The sequence below is a fragment of the Dendronephthya gigantea genome, unplaced genomic scaffold (genome assembly GCF_004324835.1).
Source record: "Dendronephthya gigantea isolate DGI-Jeju-01 unplaced genomic scaffold, DenGig_1.0 000035F, whole genome shotgun sequence".
Lineage (NCBI taxonomy): Eukaryota > Metazoa > Cnidaria > Anthozoa > Malacalcyonacea > Nephtheidae > Dendronephthya > Dendronephthya gigantea.
This window is the reverse complement of record NW_021163045.1, coordinates 1,428,593-1,452,611: the sequence shown is the minus strand read 5'-3', so window position 1 is coordinate 1,452,611 and position 24,019 is coordinate 1,428,593. Positions and strand designations below refer to the sequence as shown.

The following is a 24,019-nucleotide window of genomic DNA, read 5'->3' as shown; positions in this document are numbered from 1 at the left end:
AGGAAGGTTTTAGAGAGATCCTGAAGGATCTCAAACGATACAGCCCGAAGGCAGCACCGAGAGAAGTGACCACAAAAAGAAGGGTCAAGAAAGCGAAAGATGACAACCGAAAACCCTCAGAAGAGAAGAGCACACAACACACCGATACCCAATTAAAAATGTTTAGTATATATGTGACATAGCTCAGTGTGCTGATCGTAGGCATGACTATATTAGTTCACTGCGACTGCGTGGCGTTTTTTGCTATTCTATTTGCGTTTAATCATTTGCAATAGCATTTAGGTTTGTTCAAAAAAAGCAAAGTGAAAAAATTGAAAATTTCGTTTCGGCGGATAGTGTATATATAGCGAACGTAGGCGAACGTCAAAAACGTGCACGTCCATACATCATATGCCTGCGTACATACAAGTCGCAAATGTAGTAAATTACGCGTACCTATAAAACATGCACGTGCTTACATCGTATGTATACTTGTGGACTTTGAATCAATTTTTCATCAAGCCTTGGACATAATTAAGCCCTTTTTTGAAGCAGGTAATTACCAAAACTTTCCAACAGTAACACGAAATTCTCCCTCAAACCCAATAAAAAATAATTTTTTCTTTCGGGTCCTGACGAAAACATTTTTTTCCCCATGCAAGATTCGAACCACCAACTTGCCAAGTGCGGGGCAACTGTCGTTACCCCGCGACTATTTCCCTCCTTCGATGATTAATGGTGTTTTTTATTTTACTTAAATCTTTTTTTTCAAGATGCTAACGCAAAACATTCCGTCCAGCATTCGAACCATTCCCTAAATAAACACGAGAACACCAAATTCTCCCTCGAAACCCAACAAAAAAGTGGGTACCAAGAATCGATATCAGTCCAAGAGTCGACGGCTTACTATATATGACATTGCTCAATGCGGTTATTGTGGGATTATTACTCGTTTACTGCGACTGCGTAAGGTTTCCTGACACTGAATTTGGCTTTTTTTCCTTTTGCAATAGCGTTTAAGCATGTTTCATAAACGTAAAGTGTTCTTTTTCACTCACTGCATTTACTGCAACCTAAAACTGGTCGATTTCTTCAAGGAATGAAGTGAATTAAGGACATTTAAAATTTTCTTGACATCATGCAATAGTCCACACAGTGCACGAATACCACATGCATACATCATATGCGTAGATAATTAAAGACAATACACTTACATGCAATTCCCATGTCTCTGAGTCAATTAACAAAATAATAGAAAAACATCCCGATTTCCGTTTCGGACCATAGTCTGACGGTTTACCATACCGTTGTCTTTACCATTAGACCACTGGCGCTTGATGTTTAGAGCTACTTTTATTTATTTTATTTCAATCCATTTTTGCGATCATAATGAAAAGAGACCATTGTTTTCAACACTAGACCAAGAGAGATCTTGTGATTCACAAGTTCTTTCTTTATCTCACCTAAATCTTTTCTTTGGAGTCGTGACAAAAACATTTTCCCCATGCAAGATTCGAACCATCATCTTACCAGTTGCTAAGCCATTGTCGTTACCCCGCAACTGTCCCCCTCTTTCGATAATGAATGGTGTTTTTTATTTACTTAAATCTTTTTTTTCAAGTTGTTAATGAAAAACATTCCGTCCAGCATTCGAACCATCCCATAAACAGACTCGAGAACACCAAATTCTCCCTCGAAACCCAACAAGAAAATGGGTACCACTTAGTATATATGACATTGCTCAATGCGGTTATTGTGGAATTATTACTCGTTTACTGCGACTGCGTAAGGTTTCCTAACACTGAATTTGCCTTTTTTTCGTTTTCCAATAGCGTTTAAGCATGTTTCATAAACGTAAAGTGTTCTTTTTCACTCACTGCATTTACTGCAACCTAAAACTGGTAGATTTCTTCAAGGAATGAAGTGAATTAAGGACATTTAAAATTTTCTTGACATCATGCAATAGTCCACACAGTACACGAATCACCACATGCATACATCATAAGCGTAGAAAATTAAAGACAATACACTTACATGCAATTCCCATGTCTCTGAGTCAATTAACAAAATAATAAAAAAACATCCCGATTTCCGTTTCGGACCATAGTCTGACGGTTTACCATACCGTTGTCTTTACCACTAGACCACTAGCGCTTGATGTTTAGAATTACCTTTATTTATTTTATAGTAAATCTTTTTTTTCGAGTCATGACAAAAATATTTTTCTCCTTGTCTCTCGAGGCCATTGTTGTTAGCGCGTGACTATTCCCCTCTTTTAAATTGATCATGGTGGCGTTTTTTATTTTACTTAAATCTTTTCTTTAAACATGGTCCAGCTCAAGCATTTGAACCAACCCCCTAAACAGACACGAGAACACCAAATTCTCCCTCGAAACCCAACAAAAAAGTGCATGGGTACCGAAATCGGTACGCATCCAAGAGTCGACGGCTTAGTATATATCACATTGCTCAATGTGGTTATTGAGGAATTACATTCGATTACATTCTTCATCGTAAAGAATAATTTTACAGAGGGATTTGTGCACAAATTTTAATGAAACTTACAAATGGATGAATATTGTTCGTCTTACGCACATAGATGATGCATGTATAGGCCCCTGGCCTCTAAACATATCTACCTGGCAACGGCAGGCGCTTCTTTCGAGTTTAATATAGTAGGAAAGAATGGCTGTTGTGTTATGAATGTTCCCGCATCTTGCGCTGTTGATCTTTCTTCAATAATTACAGTTTCTGATTTCTCTCCTGGTACCTCAGGTATACAAAGTTTTGAGTCGTCTTGACCCTCCAGGGCGGGAATTGGCCGTCTGGAAAACCATCAACGAAAAAAATAAACAATTTTAGAAGAACTTCATCCCTTGTACAGAAACATAATGAATTTCCACGTTTGGGGATATACTTCTCTCAACAATTTCATCAGCTACATACATTTAAACATGCTTTTATCAAACTTTTCTTATATCAAACATCATTTAAAAGAAGAAAAACGATCTTCGATCCTCTCAAAAGGTCATGGGAGTTATCATATATCATATATAAAGGCGATGATGAAAAAATACCTGCGTTTGCTCTTGTGTCCGTTAATCTTGGAAAACAGCAATCTGAGCACACGTTCACGTTGTTCCCACGTCAGCTCGGAGATATCCACCTTCTCCTCGAGTCCAGTCCACATTTCAGCTTCCTTGAGGTCCGCGAACACGCTGTTTGTGCTCGTGTTCCACTGGTTAAAAGTCCTGATCTTTGGATAGTCTCCTCGGCCGCTATGTGCCGCCAACATTCTCTCCTGATACGCGACCTGAGCATCTTTTCTATATTGACTTCTGCAGGAAGAGTCAGATTATATTGCATTAATATCACTCCTCGACTGGTACACTCAAGCAAGGTTCACAAACCTGCAGCAGACTTGCTACAGATGGTTCGAACAAGCCGATATCAAGTAGTGTTCTCACTCCTTGTTCCAGGCTTGTTTACAAGTTGCTACAAAGCCACAGCAGACTTACTACAAGCTTGTTGACTCGCTATATTATATAAGCTTGTTCTATAAACTTGTTATCGCTATGCAATATTCCACAACTTTTTGGCAATTTGCCAGTGACAGGTTGATAGCAAATACAACTTTTCAACAAGATGTGAGATTTTCACGTGGGTAATAATAACACTCTTTCATGCTTTAACGATTCAAACGGCCAACAGAATACAGTCAAATGGCGATGAAAATCACCGAGTATATGGACAGAAAAAATCGTTTTCTAGCGTTATATCCAAAAAATCTGTAAACATGCAACGTAGATGGATGCATGATCGCCATTCAGTATAGTGGCGTGACTCACCTGTTTTTTGCAATCTCTTCTTTAACATATTCCAAAGAATCCAAAAAGAAATGTTCAATTTCACTTCTCTGGAATGAAAGGCGTATTAATCATACTTTAGTTTCTGTCGACATATTCGGTCTATTTACGACTCACTACTTCCTGGCATTACCGCAGGCATGACAAGACAACTACTGTACATACAGCACTGTACTTCAATTCAACAATCCTAGCGTTTTTATCTCAATATAATAGTGAATTCTAACCTGATCCAAGATGTTCTTAGCCAGACGTTTCACTCTGTTCATTTCTTTCGTCTTCAATTCCACAACTTTCGTTAAACGAGCCGCTTCAGCTCTACACGACAGAGAAAAAGAATCAGCGCTGTCAACTGAACATTGAAACATAAATTGTCTCGTTCTGAATGTACATACATACACTGTCTATATCGTTTTAAACACTGGTTACAAACACACAAGCAATACTGTATTCATATAACTCGTCTACGATATAGTTTAGAGAGACTACCAGAGATTTCCCGACAGTTTTCATTTGCAGAAACGTATTCTCTCTGCAAGGCGAGTTTTCTCTTTTTTTTATCAATTTCCAGATGTATATTGTATATATCCGTCGCCTGACCTCAACAACTGTGAGTTAAAGTAAGCATATAGATATATAAACACTTTTCTGTGCGAAGTCACGACAAATAACAAACTTACAATGCATGTTTGTTATCGTCCTTAGATTTTTTGACAATGGCCATTCTTTCCACTTCAAACTCGCGAATTACATGACTCAACGACTTCTCCAGTGTTTCAACCTTCTCTTCCAGCTACAGAATGGAAGAATATTATTTCAATATGAAACCACATAAACCTTAATTAAACAAAACCCTATTACGTACCTCTTTGATCGTTTTCTTTTGCCGCTTAGATTCGACGACTTTTTCTTGGACTATTATTCCGTTCAATTCCTAAACAAGAAACGAAAATGGAATGATGCACTAGAGTATTTTAGAAATTACTATAATGAATAATTAGTAACACAAAATTATTGTTTCTTATCATTCCGTACGTTGTCGTTTTCCAATTCTCTTTTTTCAACCTCAAGATGTTCTTTCCTCTAAAACGAGACAAAATGCATTTGCATAAGCCTGAAATTAAGCACGAAAAATTTGAAGTATCAACTAAATTTCTTCTTTTTTTTGCTTTATGAAATAAGATTCTGTATTTCTGTAACTTCTTGAGGTGAGGTACAGTACCGAAAAATACTTTAGACTTTTTACAATCTAGCTACTACAATTCACCTGTCTCTTGATGAAGGAATCTTAGATAGAAACTTTCACAAAGTTTTCTCTTATGGTTCATTTAAGCAGAAAGGCTGAGAAAGTTTTTAAAAAAGCCTGCCAAAATGCACTAACTTAGAACATTAATTGTCATGTATAAAGGGTCAGTATTTTGCTCTGTTCGTCCAGATCTTTAGATGTTTTAAAAACATATCGTTTAACCTTTTTCAACCCTTTTGACTCCACCATGTGATACTCAAGGGCTGCATTGATTCGGACGTTTTCCTTATACACCGAGCGAGTCATCTCATCCAAGTTGCTGAAATAAACAATTAGGAAATCTTCAATAAAATGGTGGTATTATTATGAGGCACCATTTCAGCTCTGCTTATCAGGATATTGCAAAGTTAGTTGATCATTTGTGAGCAAGCAGGTGTGGGTTATGATGTAGCTAGCTGCTTGCAAGTGAAAAATGTCATATTTTACAATAAAGATTAAAAATATTAAGTTTCATCTTCATTGAAACTGTTTATTAATTGCATTAGGAGCATGGAAGATGATTTTGAAACATATCTGCATCAGTCAATCATCTCTACAATACAATGTCTGAGTGAAGACATCATATCAGCATCCCAAAATCATTTTGATCCCAGTTAATGATCATGTAGACACCTCAGTCTTATCTATATAGCACAGACACTATGTATGTAATTACTTACTGTACAGCCTCAGAATGTGCTCTTTCAGCCAATTCTGCTATCTTCCTATTTGCTTCTTGCTGCAAACGTATCTAAAATATTTACAATTTGATTCTGAATTCTACAGCAGTGTATAATATGGTATACCTTGATCGCGATTTTTATGTCAAACTGTTTATTATGTATTTTCTTTCTGAATGAACTATTATACGCATGAGCTTCACACAGGAGGATATATTAGATTGGAACTGCCAGAAGCATTGAAGATTTCATACCTTTTCTTCAAAAAATTTCTGTTCCATGCTGCCCAAAATATTCTTGTGTGTCTTCTCAGTTGTAAACATATTGTCTTTAATCTACAATATATATTCAGTGGGTATTGAAGCCGGATAATTTTGACAATATTTAATCAACAGAACTGATATAAAACTAAATTTAAAAAGATCTGTTTCTGTATATGTAGTACCTCATCTAGTTCTCGTTGCATCTGAGCCCTTTTCTTTCGAAATTCTTTCACCAGTCTCAGTTCGGCTTGTATTAGCCTCACCTATGTACAATTGAATTATAAATATGTGAAGAATTTCTTGTAAAGATGATCAACTGATGCAGATATATATATATGTATATATATATATATATATATATATATATATATATATATATATATATAATTTATATTATATATTACATACCTCATTTGTTTTTTCATCTAATGCTTCTTCCAACTCACGAATTTGTGCTGTGTACTTTTCAACCTGCAAATCCATATCATGTGTTCATTCAAATATATGCGCTAACATGTAGGGTGTACGTTCAAAATAGGTATAAAGATATAAACTATTCAGATACCTTATATTGGAATAATGTCTAGTCTATTACAGTCTCTATTGTATGATTATTATTCATTAGATCATTTCGTAATTGTATGGCCGCTGCATTCACTTACCAATGAATCCTTTTCCACAGTCAAGTTTTTTTTACATTCTTTTAATTGTTGTTCAGATTTCACAATCTAAGCAAATGTTGAAATATTGAAAACATTATTAATGATGATAATTATGTAAGAGCAAATTTTACCTACAACCGGACAACACCTTATCCAATTACCTGTTCCTCCTTCTTGATATCCTCTGCTTTAAGAAAAGAAATTACTTGAATTGTGTCCTTCTCTGCTTGCACAAGCTTGTTTTGCAACGTCTCATTTTCTACCAGGAGCTTCTTTGCGTTGTCTCTGTACTCTTGCTTAATTCTTTCAGACGACTCAAGTTTGCTCTCCCAAAATAATGCATTTGCTGTGGCATCTTTGAGAATGGCATCCTTCTTTGCTTCAGCATTTTTCTTTTTACTTCAGAGAAAGTTGAAGTTGACATTATTATTATATGTATATATGATCAATGCAAGTACAGTACATGCAGTAATGAAGATTCAGGATTTTAGGTATATCTTCGGTCGCATCAACAAACAATGTTTTTATTGCACAAACCCCAACTGAGAGAAAATTGAGCTGTTTTTAGATTATGACACTCATTCTTGTTCTAGTTGTGTGTGGTGACTAATACTAGGGTGGTCTGATAATAAACTACAGTATAAATTAAATTAAGGCCTGCTGGAAAGCATGTTTAGGACATTGCAGCCGTGTCCGTTACTTTCAGATAAAACTCATTTGTCAACAGAACCTAAAAAAACTTTGTAAGACATAGAAAAACACAGCATCTCACTATAGCTACATCACTGCTGTTCACTGCAGCCGTCGTCTCCCATAAATTTATCTACTCCTAAATCCCTAATACCATGAGAAACGGAGAAAATTCAATATAAATGACTGATTTTGCAAGGCAGCATCTGACAAAATATTGCCTTAATCAGTCGCCCCATAGTAATTGCTCTAGCATAGTAATTGCTCTGCTGCGGTTATCAGTTGCCATTTTAAGAAGTAATAACTAAGAACTATAAAACAGCTCTGTGTTTATATGTTTTTATGCTTAAAATATCAAATGATTCCCTTTAGACGATACATCAATTCATAACTAACACATAAAACAACATACCTTTCGTTTTTCCCCTTTGAAGCCTTCCCTTTTTTCGCTTTCTTTGGCATTTTCAAGATTACAATTTTTACACCAATAAAATTTTTACGACCTCCATGTTGTTTTTGGTTTGGTTGCGTAGCAACGTCAAAGCAACGTCTCAATCGCAAATTAGGTTAGGATTAGATTAAGGATTAGCCTTAACCTTAATCTTAATCAACCAGAGTAGGTGTGTTCAAACTAACGCCAAATATATGTACGGGAAAACCCATAGCAACACAATGACTCTATATTGCACTAATACGTTTATATGAAATTTTATAAACTAACACAACAACAACTATAATATTATTTCACAATTTACAGTCTTCGTCAGAGAGTGTTCATATCGGAAATGTTTAGATGAAAATCAATTATTTAACGTGTTTATGTTCATTATCTTTTCAATACACAATGTAATCGATGTAATTTCTACTTCATTCTATGATTCTCCCCCAATAATCCGTCATCTTGATCAGGGATTACTCGCAAATCTTTATTTTATGCAAAAGCACTTTTTGCAGTATCTATACGAAACGGTCTCTATATTAAAGATGTTCCTCCTCCATGTATGAGAGGGATTTTTGCTTTAGACAAATATCAGTACTAGGGAAAGGTCGGTGTCGCAGTAATGTCCGAATTACATTTCCTCAGGTTATTTGGGTCGCTTTTCTTTATACGGTAAAACCGGTCCTGTCGTATTTTAATACAGACATAATTATTTAGAGTGTTTTCAAAAACTCTGCATTCAGTATATCGTTTTTACATCTGCCTAGCACGGAAAATGCAGTTTCACCGCTAAATTCGCAACGAAATACTCTATTTCAATTCAAAATATGACCGGTTTGACCATTTTTGACCCCTTTGGATACGTAAAAACGCTCCTCACATATAAACGTTACGTGAAAATTAGAATGAAAGATATTAAAATTATTCATTGAATAAGATATAATGCAATAAATTAACTGGAAAATAGGTCGCAAGCAGCCCAGAGTATTTTCTTACGATCAATAATTACTTCAGGAATCGCCCAATCTATGGAAAACCAGCCATAGAAATATGCCCAACCAGCAACGTCTTCATGTCAATTCTAAAAAACGTCAACAAAAGCTATACATTACAAGCTATAAGATTAAGTTTATTAGAACCGGATTGTCCTACCTGTTTGACACAAATCCTGCCACTTTTTACGGTTTTCAATTAAATGTTTAGTCCAAACTTTATTTACATAACTTTTTCTGTCAAAATTCTCTGCAAGGCCTATCTTCATGGATTCTCGTGGAGACGTCTTACAAGGTTTGACTTTGTTATCGTTTAATTTATCTTCACCGACTTGTTTTAATCTGTCTATAACCTCACCGCAAACGTCCAGTGCGGGGGACAAGATCAGGCTAATGAAACCTACAATGTGGGCAAAAAATTTTTATTAAGTTTAATAATTTACAGTAAGTCTAGCTTGTAAATCCAGTCCTAATCCTAAAGTAACACGTAAGTTCTGCATAATAAACCCTGTGTTAGGTATTTTATTCCTAAATTTATCGAACGTATTCGATATTCGTTGATAATGGATAACACTAGATAGCAGATTGTGGTTGGTCAACTTCAGAAACATTCTTATTCAAACAAGATGAAATTCCATTCCAATGGCTTTCCAATCATAATATCTTCCTCAAAAACGTATTAATAACATCCATGGACTGAATGAAATAGTTACTTACCAACTTGACTCTCTGGTATAACTGTCGTATTTCTATCACAAAGAGGAGACAATGGCAAGCCTAAATCTTTTTCAGCATCGCCCTGTTCAAAAAACTCTTCCATCACTCGATCTGTCCATTTCTTATGCACGGACCATTCTTTGGCGGGGTGACAGATGTCCGCGCAATGGAGAACAAAAGGCAAGCATTTCGTTGGGTCGAATGTGCTACTGGAAGAGATTCAACATTATAGTTGATAACATTGGAATATGAAAAATGCAAATGTTGATTATAGGCGAGGTCATCTCTGGTTGAAGACGCTAACGATGGTACGAGAAATTGAAATTATGAAATAGTGATTCTTACATGTCTGTGTTAACCAAACTGGCCTTCACTGTTTTGAGCTGTTCGAAATGAAGAGACATATCTGTTCCCAGAACCATATCTATCACCAAAGACCGTAGTTCACTAAAAAAAGACAAACGGTTAGAACTAACGTTCCACTTTGAAATGAAGCAATTTTAGTTAACGAATCACGACCAAGTTTGAACAACCCACCTGTATTCCACAGAGCTTAGGTTCCCCAATATATTGATTTCTTGCTGAGCACGAAAAAAAACACATTATTGAATTAATATATTACAAAATGTTTTACCATAGAGTTCTTCACTGATTACTGATACAATCATAATTTTGAAGACTGAAAACTTACCCTATTAAGAAGTAAAAAAGCTGCGCTAATGTGATGATTCTCTTGGACAGATCTATCATTGTATAGCATTGCTAATTCTGACCTATATCAAGAGGACGATCAAAATTCAGCTTTGATCTTTTGTAGAAAATTAAGTATGAGGTGACGAGGCAGATATAGTACCTTGTGTTGATGTGATATAAATTAGTCTTTCCTGTGTGTTCATAGTCGTGAATCAAGGCAGCAAACAAGGCCGCGAATGTCTGAATCTCAGTCAAAGCAATCTACAAGTAATATAGAGGACCGTTAGAAGATGACGTATCATAAAAATAGGCCGCCATCTTGGATGGGCCCAGCCTCTTATTCTCCTAATGACAAAAAAATCGTGGAATGTCTTCTGAAATCACAGGTGCATGAAACGGAAAACCGGAGTAATTCTGTGTTTGCTTGCTATTTACGTAGGGTCACATAAAATGAGGGAGGGAAAAAACTACGAACTATTACGTCACTGAAAGACTCAATACAATTAAGTTGCTTAAAAGTTATGTCATTTTTTACGTTCTCGAGGTTAAGATAAAAATTCCTGAAACTAGAACTAACCACAGCATCAAGTTTCAGCAACATATAATGGACGGTTTGAAGTACTTCGGCCGCGTGGCAGTGGTTATGATAAGAATTGGGATACTTCTGATAACCAGTTTGAATAACATGGAGAAAATGATCCAGCATTGATGATGGAATCTGAATAAGAATGCGAGTATTAGTACCTACTGTATTGCTTACTAACAACCCTCTTTCTCTCGCTTTACAGTTAGGCAAAATTGTTCTATTTTTACTGGATAGCTCTATCAGTTTTATTCGCTGCTTTTCCACGGAGATCGAAACCTAAACTAAACTAACTTTATTTATACTGGATAGCTCCATCAGTTCTAAACTGTTCTTCTTTGAGTTCCAGGAAAGATCATCTGATTTTTCATCTCTTATTGAACCAGTGTTACTACAGAAGGAAACCTAAACTAAACTAACTTTATTTATACTTGATAGTTCTATCAGTTCTAAACTGTTCTTCCTAGAGGTCCAGTAAGGATAATCTCTTATTGAAGTAGAGTTATACATACGTTGAATTTTTCAGTAATGTCATATTTACTGAAGATCTCGAAGCCAACAAATCTCAAAGCTTGCCCACCACTGACATTGTCTATCTCAAGAACGTCACAGGTCCAATCATCCACCGTCTAAAACAAAATGGTCAAACTCCATGATAATTTTTAAAGATTTTAAACTGACTTCATAGTTTAATCTCGCTTCAGAGCATGGAAGATAACTGGGCCAGCTACAGGTTTGTAGACCTGGTATCATGCAGTATGTTTTCACTATGTCAGTTCATTTCGTCGCAGAAGTAGTACACGATGTAGTGAAGACATTGAATAACAAGACATTGACAAGTTGCTGGAAGAATTAACCCCGGCGATTTGGTTGTTTTTTCACAAAAGGGGTTCAACTGGTGCAACATTCCACCGAAGAACTGCAAACACAACTAACCTTAAGTAACGATTCCACTTTCGGAGGGATTCGTATCCCACAAACCTCCTTGTAAATTCTATCAAAACATGAAAAATCACATATCATCGTCTCTCCGGTTTTTTTTTCATGCTGTCTATATATAGGTTAAAGTGTTGACGTACATGAACAAAGCTCTGACAAAATTTCTGCGCAAACGTCGTACAATGATTTGAAGACAGGATTTGCGGTTCGCTCACGTACGACCGAAATGAAGAATAAACGGGCGACAACACTTTGTCAACAAGACTACTTGTAACACGCTGATCTCGTGATTAAAACCGCCTGACAAAAATTCCATTGGACGCTTTGTTGGGAAAGTAACAACATTATGTTCTATACGATATTTCTCTCATTTGCCTAGTCCTCAGACGGAAGAAATTGCATAAAAATGTCTTAGTATAATATAGTGTCCATTATTTTCACTTACACGACTGATAGATCTTTTAAGACCTGAAAATCGGCTAAAAAGCGTCCATTGTATCTCACAAACTTACTTAATCGCTGTCATTTTTGGCCGTTTCATCCAGGCAGTTGATACAGAACCTTTGTCAGTGATTTGCCCTAACTAAAAAAACCCCGCTTCTGTCAATCTCTGATGCTTTTTTTACAAGCATTTATATAGTAAAGTATTCTTAACCGGTTGAGGTCATGTTTACTTATCGCCGCGTTTAAAAAGCCGCTCTTTTGACGCCAAGCGTATAGTGTGGTCAATAACTGCTACGTCATTAAAGAATACTTTTTAGGGGGTGGGCGACGTCAGATGATGAATTGCAGATAAATTGTGCGTAACATGACGCTTAAGAAATCAAAGTCTTCCCACTTATATGCCTATAAGTGGAGAAGGAGAGCGCGGGAATCATATTGATTTAAGCCTCTTCAAAAGTCGTCTATAATAAAGTGAGGCACCCGGACGCTGAATCAACGAAACAGAACTAAAAGTAATCATGATTGTGGTGCAACTGTGGAAGATATTTCGCAGTGAAGCATACACTGTATACTTGAGCGCAAATCTTCCGTTCTTAGTTTGACCCTAATCTCAGCAAGCCATGCAGTAACATTAAATTTACATTTGGAGAGGATTTCTACTCACGTAGTTAATTAATAAAATACGTGTAATCACATCAGAGAGCATAGGCTGAGAATCAACATATTAGAAAATCGGCTGTATCTGATACGTGCAGTGGTGTTATCAGCCCGATCAGGAGGCGCGCAGGTGTCACGCTCCGAAACTTTTTTCAATAAATGTTATAATCTCTTGCATTTCGGATTATAATTGTGTCAGTTAATTGACGAGAAGAAGAAGTCTGAATATCTCGGCCAGTTTCAAGAAAAAAATCTGCATTGGTTGGAAAAGAGTTGGAACTGAGGAGAATGACTGAAATACTTGCTATGATAGAATCTATATGTACTATTTTAACGACAATGCCCAGTTATCTCATTTTTTTTATAACAGAATGATAGCATAGCGTGTGTAGGCCATTGCACGATTTCAAAAATAGAAACATTCAACATAATAATTAATATATCACTTACTTTTCGACGTACAGACTGCATTTTACGGCACATATAACGTGTTTAAATCTAATCTGATTTCGACCAGGATTGCGAGAGATCTGGTACTGAGTTGTGAATGTTGCTGTCAGCCACTTCTGGACCTCTCTTGGAACACATTCGCCAAAATCAGGACTCTTGCCATCACCAGCAGTCTGGCATCGACCGAGTAGAAATCTGAGAGAGAATGAGATTGGTAACTAATTTTCCACAACAAGCTGTCGTGGTTTGTGTCTGAACTGCCTGGAAAAGATATCTCAAACGTGTTGGTCCAGTGTAGGTAGTATTCTACAATAAACTCTCGTGGTTTGTATATCAGATGAAATCAAGAAAGGCCCAGAAAGGAAAAAAATTATATATATACCTTTCTTCATCTGAAGTGGATAAGGAATCCAACAGGACGGCAATGCAAGTCAACTGTCTTTGTAAATCCTCCATTGTTGGGTAGATTCCTTTTTCTAATGATTTAAGCGTTCGTCTTAACCTAGGTTGTAAGCAATGAATTACTATACATCAATAAAATATATCTGAAATTGTTATATACTCCGATGTACATCAAGTTATATTGGTTTACAAGGATAATAAATACTTGTATTATAAGCATCTCCTTCGGAGCAAAGACGAAGACGGCAGTAACTGAACGATTATTGAAAACTCATGTTTGACATAATTAGAGAATGCATTTCTCATGAACCCATTCATGCAAATACAGTCGACAACTCGCAAACTTACAAATATTTATCTATTAAATCAATTGTCAAATTCATGGAAAACACATGCAAAAGGCAAATCTTCTCAACAACAATGCTGTTTATTTTATAGTTCAAACGACGACAACATTTGACCATCATGGCAATGCAAACGACAAACGTGTTTAAGTATTTATCTGATATCATGAAGGCCTTTTCAGTTTAGACAAAAGAATTTTGATTTCTTTGACAGCTGCACATGCAAGCCTATTAAAATATGTCATTTTTTGGTTAGTTTGAAACCTACCACGAATTCTTCAGTAGCTATAATACTATAAGAGATCATGCAGTCGCCATTGAGGCTGGCAAATATAGCTGTGCATTAATCATTTTTTATACTGCATGCCGGCTAGCTCAATAAATGCAAACATTTATTTTTATTTAAACACACAAAGGTCTAGAAAAAGCAATGAATTATAATGGTTAATTATTGACACCATACATGCATGCAGCGACGGGTGAAACAGTATTCGTAAATAAAGAAAATATTAGACACGCACTCACCGCTCAGCCGCAATTACAGTCGACATCGTTCTTATGTTATCCAGTGAAGACACTCGACTAATCGTTCCGTCTATTGTCACATTTTTGTTAAACGAATTTTGTTCACTCTCAAAAGCGTCTTCCACTTTGCGAGCCGCAGATTCTAAAAACGTCAAAAATATATGCAGTGATTATAAAAAGGATGAACACAAGTCTGCTTTTAGCTGTCAACAGCAATCAGTATAATTATGACGGACGCGTAATTTCGAGTTTTCTTACACTTAAAGCCAGCAATTCAACAGGAAAAACAAGAGTCTTTCCGACAAGGATAAACGCGTCCTCCAGAAACGCCCAACACTAAGTAATATTTTATGTTATTCAAACGCAGCTTATTAAATTCACATGGCAAATCTTTTAGTTTTTACCGCGCGTATCATTTCGGTCACACAAGCCTGATCGTATCAAACGAAATTTGTCTGCACTCTACCACAATTAGATTTAAAGCTACGTATGACAAATCTAATTTGGCGGTCAGAATATTTACACGCATTTATTTGCTAATCATTGTCATTTGCGCATAAACTAATAAACCTACATTATCTGAAATTGCATGCAAGAGGAAAATCCCAAATAACACTAATTTCTTTACGAAGGATTAGAACCTACAAGAACTTCATTTATAATTTATATCCATTCAAATATCCCTTAATTTATTTATTAATTTCAGCTTTTATTTTAACATTATTAGATGATGAATGAGACACATATGGATTTATTAGAAAAGCGAAAATAATATATTATATATTCTTTACTCCTTATATTCCTTATTGTAATCCTATATATATACAGAGTATTGTAGGCGTATATATATATATATGTTTCTAATAACCAAAAGTACTTGGCGCGCGGATAATATACCTTCGTATTTTAACTATACTTATTTCCTGCATTGTAAGAATGTTCATGATGACAATGAGATGAGTTCTGTGGCACTTGGACATTTGATGCACGCGTTAAGAACTTACATTCACATTCATAATACAGTAAATCAATCTCTCACATTCAAGCTTATTAATGCTTTGGATAAATGTATAACTCGGGTAGCGTGTGTGTTCCTCTCTCCTTTAAATCGCCGTCCCAAGACCTATATAGGCACTCGTAATGAGGAGCTGGTGAGAGAAAGGGACGAATTTAGCTACAGCCTACATTCTTATGTTTGAATATGCCCGTCAAGGGTAAGTAATAAAGTATGGTAAACACTGAGAACATTTTTGAACATTTTTAACCGAAATATATAAATATTTTGTTTAGTTTCAAATTAAAAGCACAGCACGAGGTGACAGAAAGAAACCTAGCCGGATTTCAAACGTAACTTCCCTACACGAATGGCTTCACTTTCTTGACTTGACAATGAATTTTTTGGGATCACGTATACATAGCAGACGGCTGTCAATTAAAGATATACATCCATGCAGCTTATAGCTATACCTGCATGCCAACACCTGCATGTTTCTTATACTAGCTACTGTACATGTCAACAGTCGCCGTAACTTATACAAGCATTTCTGGGAAGATCTCTGTTTCCCTCGCAATTGCTCAAAGCTCTGCTATAAACAGGAATCTATACGCATGCATGACAATGCCTGTGATAACGCAATTACTATAAATTACATAAAAGTGAACGCTAAGCTATGGAAATGTAGACAGACCCTTTGAAAATTTGTAAAAACAACATTGTCTTTGAACCCCAAAAATATGAACTTAGAAACAGACTGACTGATCTCAAAAATACATATAGGATATAGAATACCATGCCGCGGTTTATATATTTCTCTTTCCTTTTAATGAACTGAAGAAGTTAACCATTAAGTTCAAGAACTTTACAATACCTTCCTCTGATGAAATCACGAACGCTGAAGAAGCTGTTTATCTTAAAGGCGCCCGAAATCCGATCGTCTTAATCAGGTAGTAAGGAAGTTATTTATATATAGATGCATATAGATCTAACTGTAGAGCAACGTATGTAAATTTTTTGAATGTAATTTTTTGCAGCCAATAATAGCCGAGGAAACAGCTCGCTTTCCACTTGAGTGTCACAACAACTACAAGTCTTTTACGGTCCTTGGGTATATTTATATAACGCAATGAGAAGGCTTAGTTATTCTTATTAACAGCGGGTCAAAACGTGAATAATGCTAGGCTCGTACGTGTCGGCGAATAAATTACATAAGAACATTTTCAACAACAACGAAAATAGTTGAAGTTTTTTCAAGTAAGGATTGGCTTTTTAAGTTAGTTTCAAACAGAACGTGCATATCTGCGTGACGTTCTATGTCACCTATGGCTATGAACATGGTTTTATCAACATTTCCGAGAACTAGCGCAAAATGAGAACAACCTTGTTACGAATATCATATGGGACACAGTGAACCTAATATGTTTGGATTAATGCAAAAGTATAATCGTTGTATCAACAGACCAGTAAACGAGATATAGCCTAGCAAAATATCCTAAAGTAGCTAAACCCTTTATAAACCATTTAGATTCTCTAAGTGTTCAATTTTTTAACTTCTCGTTTCAATTCAAACTATAGAACCGCCATCATGTCTATACCCACTGCAGTACCGAACAAAAATGAATACGTGCAGCATCGGACAGTCTCGTTAACTGTAGGCAAATGGGAATTTAATTCACTACAGATATGATCGCAAATCTGCAGAACATATAATTTGCCATACATACATGTCATGAGATTAAAATCGTATATTTCTGCGATTATAAAAAATTAACTGTAGTCCGTATTTGCTCTATCGACTATTGCTGCATGCATACATTGTAAACAAATTCACTCGGGGCCATGCGTTGACGACTGAAATTTGCGTTTCGTTGACGCTTTTTTACCTAAACTTTTGTCAAATTTACCCTGTTTTATGCATTTTAAATGCAGACGAGAAAACGACTGAATAGCGTAAATTTAAGAGCAAAGCCAAGTGATGCTGTCACCTATAGTGACGAGGCTGATAATGATATACATGCACAAACGCTATGTTTCCGACGACCTGTCGTTTCTATAAACCAACTTAAGATATATTTTACTCACAAGTAAAATGTCGTCATTTTTACCTGTCGAACGACGCCGTATAATCTTTCTTTTTGTCGTTTTTGTCGTTTTAATAGTCCACGATTCTTCGCGAAACGGTTTTACGGAGTTTCCCATAATTCTGGGTAAATAAACTGCGGTCTTTGTTAAGATGAAAAAACACAAGCCCAGGTTAAGCTATATATGATTATCCAATTTCAGAGCACGAAACTTCAAGGCCGCGAATGCCTGGGACGTATCCTTGTTATGTAAAATTGATAATTGTGTGCGTTATTACATGTTGACTATTCGTTGTTTTTATTCGTACACAAGTGCCTTGAGATTCCAGTTTACCGGATCACACGGCATGTGCCAGTTCAATAATGAACGCAGCCAACGTCTTTAAGTGCTCATAAAAACGTATCATCAACGAATATCGTAGAAACACATTTGCTTAATAATGCCTGGAGATTACGCTTTTCGAACGAATACACTGCAATAGTTCAGAGTTTCTTTGATCCTCGAAGGTCTATTCACGATAGATGGAGTCCGTTTTGATCATATATAATAATTTTCACGGGCGCAGTAGGATGTTGTTTAAATCTATATGCAACATCTGCCAAATGTCTCTGTCCAATTAGATTTGAACATTTGATGCATGGAAACCCGACACCTGCAATGCGCGCCTTTTCGTAAAGTCCTATAAAGCGAACTATATAGACATACTACTTTCTAATAAAACTCCTACTGATTTTACATGCATGAAAAAGGATTCTTAACATTTGTAGATACAGTCAGGAAACGACTTCTCTATATGACTAATGGAATAGGATAATCTGCACACAAAGTCAGAGAACCCGCGGAGTTTCACATTAATAAATCATCCATATATGAATATATGGCTATTGGACTGTATTCCTGTGTTTACATAATTTTATCGCCAAGTTTAAACAGCAGTTATACACAGCGAGGCGAAAGACATTGACCCTTCCATTTTCATACAAAATCAAGTGATCAGTTTTGAGATTTTAAAATTGCAGCGCGGTTGCAACATTATCTTCATTGACAGTCTAGTGGGCGCCAATTATAAGCCTCATTGCTCTCATACAGAGTTTGAAAATCATGCAAATATAGAACAAACTGAATTGCTAATGGCTCATTGCTTCCATTCACTCTCATCCGTATATTCAGCTTACAAACGGAAAATGCTTTATCGTTACAGATTTCCACATACATAGCTACATGCGAAACCAATTGATATTATTTGTTCAGTAACTTTTGTATAATATTGGAAGCAAATGGCCATAAAAATATCTAATGATAGCAGAACGAGATGAACCTTCTCGGCCGAGATGTATTACTATATTTTATGCAGATTTTAAATACACGGTTTTGACTTATTGGCAGTTGATATGAAATACGATTATTGCAATGAGTATACGACCGTTAGCTAAACGTACTGCATGTTGGCTACTATGGCCTGGATACAAAATTGATGGTGTAATTTTGAGATATCTTGTTACCAGGCTTTCGCCGTTTCAAGCAAAGGCGAGCTGTGAGATTTAGATATGAATGATCTAAGTGATTATAATAATTATAACCTTAAGACAAAAACAAATAACTTTAGTCTTTACTCCATACCTTTATTCATGTTCAAGTGATTTTACTCTGTCAGTCTTGTTTCTTTCGAATTTAGTTGCGGGGAAATTATTTTGAAATCTAAAAATTTTAAGATATTCAAATGAGGACAAAATATGGCAATGATCAGTTAGTGAGAACCATGTGGTCATGACGTATTTGAATTTATGATATTTACTAACCCAGTTTGCTATCTAGATTATGGGCAAGTGAAATATTAAACAGCAGGCTTATTTAAACCGGAAAACTTTGTTAAAGAATTTTTTTGTCCATGCAGTACTACGCGAATCATAAACTTATCTATTACTGCAGGCCACTCATACAGGAATAAAATGGACTAAAGTTCACATTATGTTTCAGTCACAATTATAGTCACAAACACACACGCACATATACTCAAAAGCATGTCATAAATTACCACGAATTTTATCAAATAAGAAAGTCATGTTACCTCCAGTTGACGTTTTGTAGCCTTGAGTGTGGATATATTTGTACATTAACAGCCGCGCCTAAATAAAACGGATCATTTGTTAAAATGTATACCAGTTGTGTGTGGGTAAGAATCATTGGGATGTTATCTTGCGTTGTCATTACGTCATATCTCAACGTGGGTTTGTGAAGAGAACGCCTTCGGGATCTTATTGATCATTTATAAGATACCCTGTCGCCATTCTGTATCAAGGTTTCCTCCATGCAAGATACCTTCAAAATTTAACCTTTTAAACATTCTTTTTGCATGCTCATATATTCTTCATTATAGTCAGTTGATAGAAAACATCTTCAATACATATTATATATTTATATTTTACTGTAACTTCACAGTAAATTTGTCGCCTACTTAAGTTCCCACGGCCATTCGCTATCCAACATTCGTTTCCCATCTGATAAATCGGTCGAACCTTTTTGAACAACCAAAAAAATACACAGGGAATGAAACAAACTTATGCTAAATTTCACACTAAAAAGAGCGGACATGCCACGTTTTTCCTGGGTACCTACGCTGAAGCGTGCCTACTTTTGACATCATATTTCGATATAGTGCATGGCGATCATAAATGAGACAAAAATATTCCTTTCCTGTGGAAAACCATGTTAATATCATGACTCAGGTATGCAATGATATCTTAAATTGACTCGTCATTGATATTCTGGCCATTTTGCTTGATTAAGATTGATATCAGAGCGATTTTGGTTGATGAAAAATACATACGTCGGAGTACATATAAATGCCGCTCCATTTTCCATCAACCAAAAACACTCTGAAGCAGAGCGCAGCTAGTTCACCTTTAAATGGTTTAAGTTTTCAGGAACATTATAAAAAATAAAATGTCGTTGTATTCATATCCTGGATAGGTTATCAGATAGGCAGGAATGTATATATATATAGAGATAAAATAAACACATGAATGTGTCATCTCGGGTCCCAGGACAAATTGGTGAGCACTGCATGGCATCGCCATTGCAGCCAAACGCTTAAAAGAGATTTCCGGCGACCCATGGCTTCTAAACATGCACTTCAGTACCCTCTACAACTCCGTTTCCTGGGTATGTATAGTGAGCTTGGAAAATACAACGGCAACGGCAACCGCAACGCCCTTATCAACAGTTGCATTGGCACAGAAAATGTAAATTATGTTATCTTTAACGTTGCACACTGCCGTAGTCGCTGAAACGACATCGTGACTTACACCAATTTCACGGTGCATGACAACGCGGCAACAGTTTCAGAGAGAGAGGAAACTTGAAGAGGCAAATCAAGTCGATACTAACTCGTATTTTCTGTCAATAATATACCACAATCATAGGTGAATGTATTTTGCCGTTGCGGTTGCCGTTGTATTTCCCAAACTCACTTATATATATTATATGCCCGCGCTTTCATCATCCATGCCCATGGACAACTCCCCCTCAAACAGTGTTCCGTGTTGCACACTTCAAATAAGAATCTATATATGCATGTGTATATATAGATCACGTATGACACTTGTACTCGCTCTTGTGAAAAAAGTGCTATAGTTGTGGGTATATATATGTTTTTAATTTCCAACACATTAATAATTGATTAACTCTATTTATGTAATTTATATTATATGTGTAGCCGTAATTGGCCAGCACAGAAAATCTTTAATGATTTTATGTATGAATAGCGAAACTTTCAGTGTTTAAAGGTGTTTCGAATAACTATATATACTTATTTGGGGAGCCCATCAGATCTACGACTTATTTTCACCGATCAAGTTTATATGATTATATATGGAATATTCGGCCGTAAAAATATAGGCAAATGTTTCAGCTGTCGTTGTAAAAAAGTACGCCTTGATAAACAATTTGTCGCTGTACGTTTTGATAAATTATTCCATAAACGACCTGTTCAAAGAGAAGGCTGCCTTAGGATTGATAAGGCTCGTCTATTAGGAATAACAATTCCGTGACCAATTCTCTACAACAATGAAGGATAAGGAATCTGGATCGCGAAGGAGATCGAGAGAGAATATGTAATTAAAACTGATAGAAACTATAGCTATCATGCAAGTATAATGGTAACCCTTAGTTTAAAGACTACAAGTTTGATTAATTACGATAGAAATGCAAGGAATCCTATTTATATCCTTGGGTGTTTTTTTTTAACAACAATATGTCCTTTTATCGTCGCTGTGAAAACCTCAATCTCTCATACAATTCCGCAGGAGACATATTATAAAAGAAAATGTTATTTACAAAAAGTGTACACCGATTATTGAATATTTAAGTCTTAAATAAGCTAATTAATTCATAAATCCACTGAAATGGTGCTGGCACTACTAAAGTACGTTGAGATCTCTTAGACTTAGTTGTTATATATATTCAGGAAGATCTTCTATTACCTATATATAACTCTAACGCTAAATATTGTATTTCACTTCGCAAGCAGCAAGCTATTTCATACATTTCACTGACAAAAACTAGACCGAACGAATCTAAACAAAGTCCGATTACCGTGATATATTCAGTTTAAGATTGTGGCAAACGGATAAAAAAATCGTCTCGTCGCGTCGGTGTAATGGCGTATACCGTTTCAGCCAAGGTAATGTTCGCGCTGAGTCAAACTCGATGTATCTATGGCAGCTGTTTCTCACTTGAATATATATCTTATGTCATTGTGAAACTGCGATCGAAGTAATTTCAAAATGAACCACTGTCGCATCCATGCACACAGCATGCCTACACGCCAGTATTTCAGTATTTTCAATACTGCTATAGGGATTAGCGAAGCTCGACTATTAATGGGTCGATTTGTGTCCTTTCTAAGCGCAATATATCTCCGTATTGAGTGTGAATGCGACCTCCGGCAATGTTACTAAAACATCCAACATTGATAATATTTAAACCTAATATTAACCGATACACCGGCGATGAATTTGATAAATGTACAGACACGCTGGTCCGTAATCAAAAGACGTCCTCAAAAATTATGAGAATACACAAATGAAACCTACCTGAAGCCTGAAGCTGAGTGGAAATCCACTGCAAAATTTCACTTCCTAAAGCCCTTTGGGTCTTCCTACAGCGCACGTAATCCAACAGATTCTTCCTGCCTTAACGTGACCAAGACAGATGCTGCAAAGAATGAGATCAAAATTAATACAAGACAACAGACGAGTAATTGCTTTTTAGCAAATCAAACTAACCGCATTTAACCACACGGTTGCCAAATAATTGCCGCCCGTTCGTCGCACCTCATGAAAAAACACGTGGGGAAATTACTTATATCACCTAAATTTCTTCATCTTCACATTTATGTATATTTGGCTGGAATTCTGGAAACACATTTAACAGGCGAGGAGACAAGTTATACACAGTGGTAATGACAGAACAGCTGTTTATATAAAAATCCATAAATTACAATGCCAGAAATATACTAATATATGGGCGTAATCTGCTTAGGTCTTCACGTCTTATCGTACACAATTCAAGCAAAAATTATCCGCTGCGGGATGACGGTTTCATTGAGGTGTTGGTTTTCATCGAGTTCTGAAACCGATTCCTTTGTTGGAGTTAAATGAAAACTCTTTTGAGGTGGAATTCATCCAGTTCAGTATTTAATATCCCTTATATGTTAAGTGATACATTGCTTATAATATTAGTTACTGTGGTTTGGGGTGAAGCATGACTTATGAAGAAGTTTATGCAAATTGAATGTATAATGCCAACACTGCACCTCTGTACAACACCAATATATAACGAAGTAATTTCATATCAATGATCTTAAACTGCAACTATTGAAGTTATTTGTTAAAGTGGTAAGGTGTTTTTTTACAGAAAATAAGAGTCCTTGTATGGGTAGGAAAATTCGATAAGCGTCTTCAATAATGAAAATATATTGGGCTAAATGAATTAATCAATTAAAACCCAGCATTTGCGCAGACGTTAGCACTGATTCTTGAAGAGAAATTAAAGGATCACATCAAATTGCGTCAATCTTTAAGGCTGTTTTTGTTGTTGTTTTCATATTTTTGGGCCTCGGGTAAATCTTCTGCAATGATTTGGTAGACCTTTGCGCAGGCGTTTAGATAGGGCTTGGGGAGACCTTGACGCAGATCTTTAAACTGTCTTTGCGCAAGCCTTAGGTGATCTTTGGTGGAGATCTTTGCGCGGGACTTGGCTAACCTTCGTGCATTCCTTTTGTGCACCGCCCTTTGTGCGAACAACTTCATAGATCTTTGTGCGAACGTC

At 36.1% G+C, this 24,019-nt stretch overlaps 3 protein-coding genes across 4 annotated transcripts in view; all 3 read right to left on the bottom strand.

The window, feature by feature from the left end:
* Positions 1–2,498: 2,498 nt before the first annotated feature.
* LOC114525625 (basal body-orientation factor 1-like) lies at positions 2,499–7,937 on the bottom strand. Its single transcript, XM_028547018.1, has 15 exons — positions 7,838–7,937; positions 6,897–7,134; positions 6,736–6,801; positions 6,482–6,544; positions 6,256–6,336; positions 6,065–6,145; positions 5,811–5,881; positions 5,314–5,410; positions 4,881–4,928; positions 4,711–4,779; positions 4,526–4,638; positions 4,073–4,163; positions 3,828–3,895; positions 3,057–3,317; positions 2,499–2,804 (listed from the first exon to the last, which is right to left on the bottom strand). Exons 1-15 carry the CDS (start codon positions 7,885–7,887, stop codon positions 2,615–2,617), a joined length of 1,587 nt encoding a protein of 528 aa, XP_028402819.1. The 5' UTR covers positions 7,888–7,937; the 3' UTR covers positions 2,499–2,614.
* A 208-nt stretch (positions 7,938–8,145) lies between these two features.
* On the bottom strand, positions 8,146–18,231 carry LOC114525624 (calcium/calmodulin-dependent 3',5'-cyclic nucleotide phosphodiesterase 1B-like). 2 transcript variants are annotated; one of them, XM_028547016.1, is made up of 14 exons: positions 17,713–18,231; positions 14,611–14,752; positions 13,722–13,841; positions 13,340–13,534; positions 11,786–11,843; positions 11,362–11,478; positions 10,844–10,984; positions 10,427–10,527; positions 10,265–10,346; positions 10,111–10,154; positions 9,919–10,020; positions 9,574–9,782; positions 9,017–9,256; positions 8,146–8,945 (listed from the first exon to the last, which is right to left on the bottom strand). In XM_028547016.1, the coding sequence occupies exons 1-14, from the start codon at positions 17,804–17,806 to the stop codon at positions 8,935–8,937; spliced, it is 1,656 nt and encodes a 551-aa protein (XP_028402817.1). In that variant the 5' UTR covers positions 17,807–18,231; the 3' UTR covers positions 8,146–8,934. The 2 variants fall into 2 exon arrangements, with proteins under 2 accessions (XP_028402817.1, XP_028402818.1); XM_028547017.1 differs by having other exon boundaries at positions 9,574–9,779.
* Positions 18,232–22,847: 4,616 nt separating this feature from the next.
* The window catches only part of LOC114525628 (fibrillin-2-like), a 60,316-nt gene continuing 59,144 nt past the window's right edge, over positions 22,848–24,019 (bottom strand). Inside the window, exon 17 of the transcript XR_003687223.1 lies at positions 22,848–22,903. The gene's annotated coding sequence lies outside the window, so the exon portion shown is untranslated. The remainder of the gene's footprint in view (positions 22,904–24,019) is intronic.

What these genes read in the sequence shown, in the direction of transcription:
- LOC114525625 (XM_028547018.1), bottom strand. Translation starts at nt 7,887, where the DNA reads ATGCCAAAGAAAGCGAAAAAAGGGAAGGCTTCAAAGGGGAAAAACGAA. An exon ending in TAGATGAAAAAACAAATGAG is followed by an intron (nt 6,337 to 6,481) that starts GTATGTAATATA and finishes AATTGTACATAG; the next exon opens with GTGAGGCTAATACAAGCCGA. An exon ending in GCACATTCTGAGGCTGTACA is followed by an intron (nt 5,411 to 5,810) that starts GTAAGTAATTAC and finishes TGTTTATTTCAG; the next exon opens with CAACTTGGATGAGATGACTC.
- LOC114525624 (XM_028547016.1), bottom strand. Translation starts at nt 17,806, where the DNA reads ATGGGAAACTCCGTAAAACCGTTTCGCGAAGAATCGTGGACTATTAAA. An exon ending in TTATATCACATCAACACAAG is followed by an intron (nt 10,347 to 10,426) that starts GTACTATATCTG and finishes CTCTTGATATAG; the next exon opens with GTCAGAATTAGCAATGCTAT. An exon ending in AGTTTGGTTAACACAGACAT is followed by an intron (nt 9,783 to 9,918) that starts GTAAGAATCACT and finishes AATCTCTTCCAG; the next exon opens with TAGCACATTCGACCCAACGA.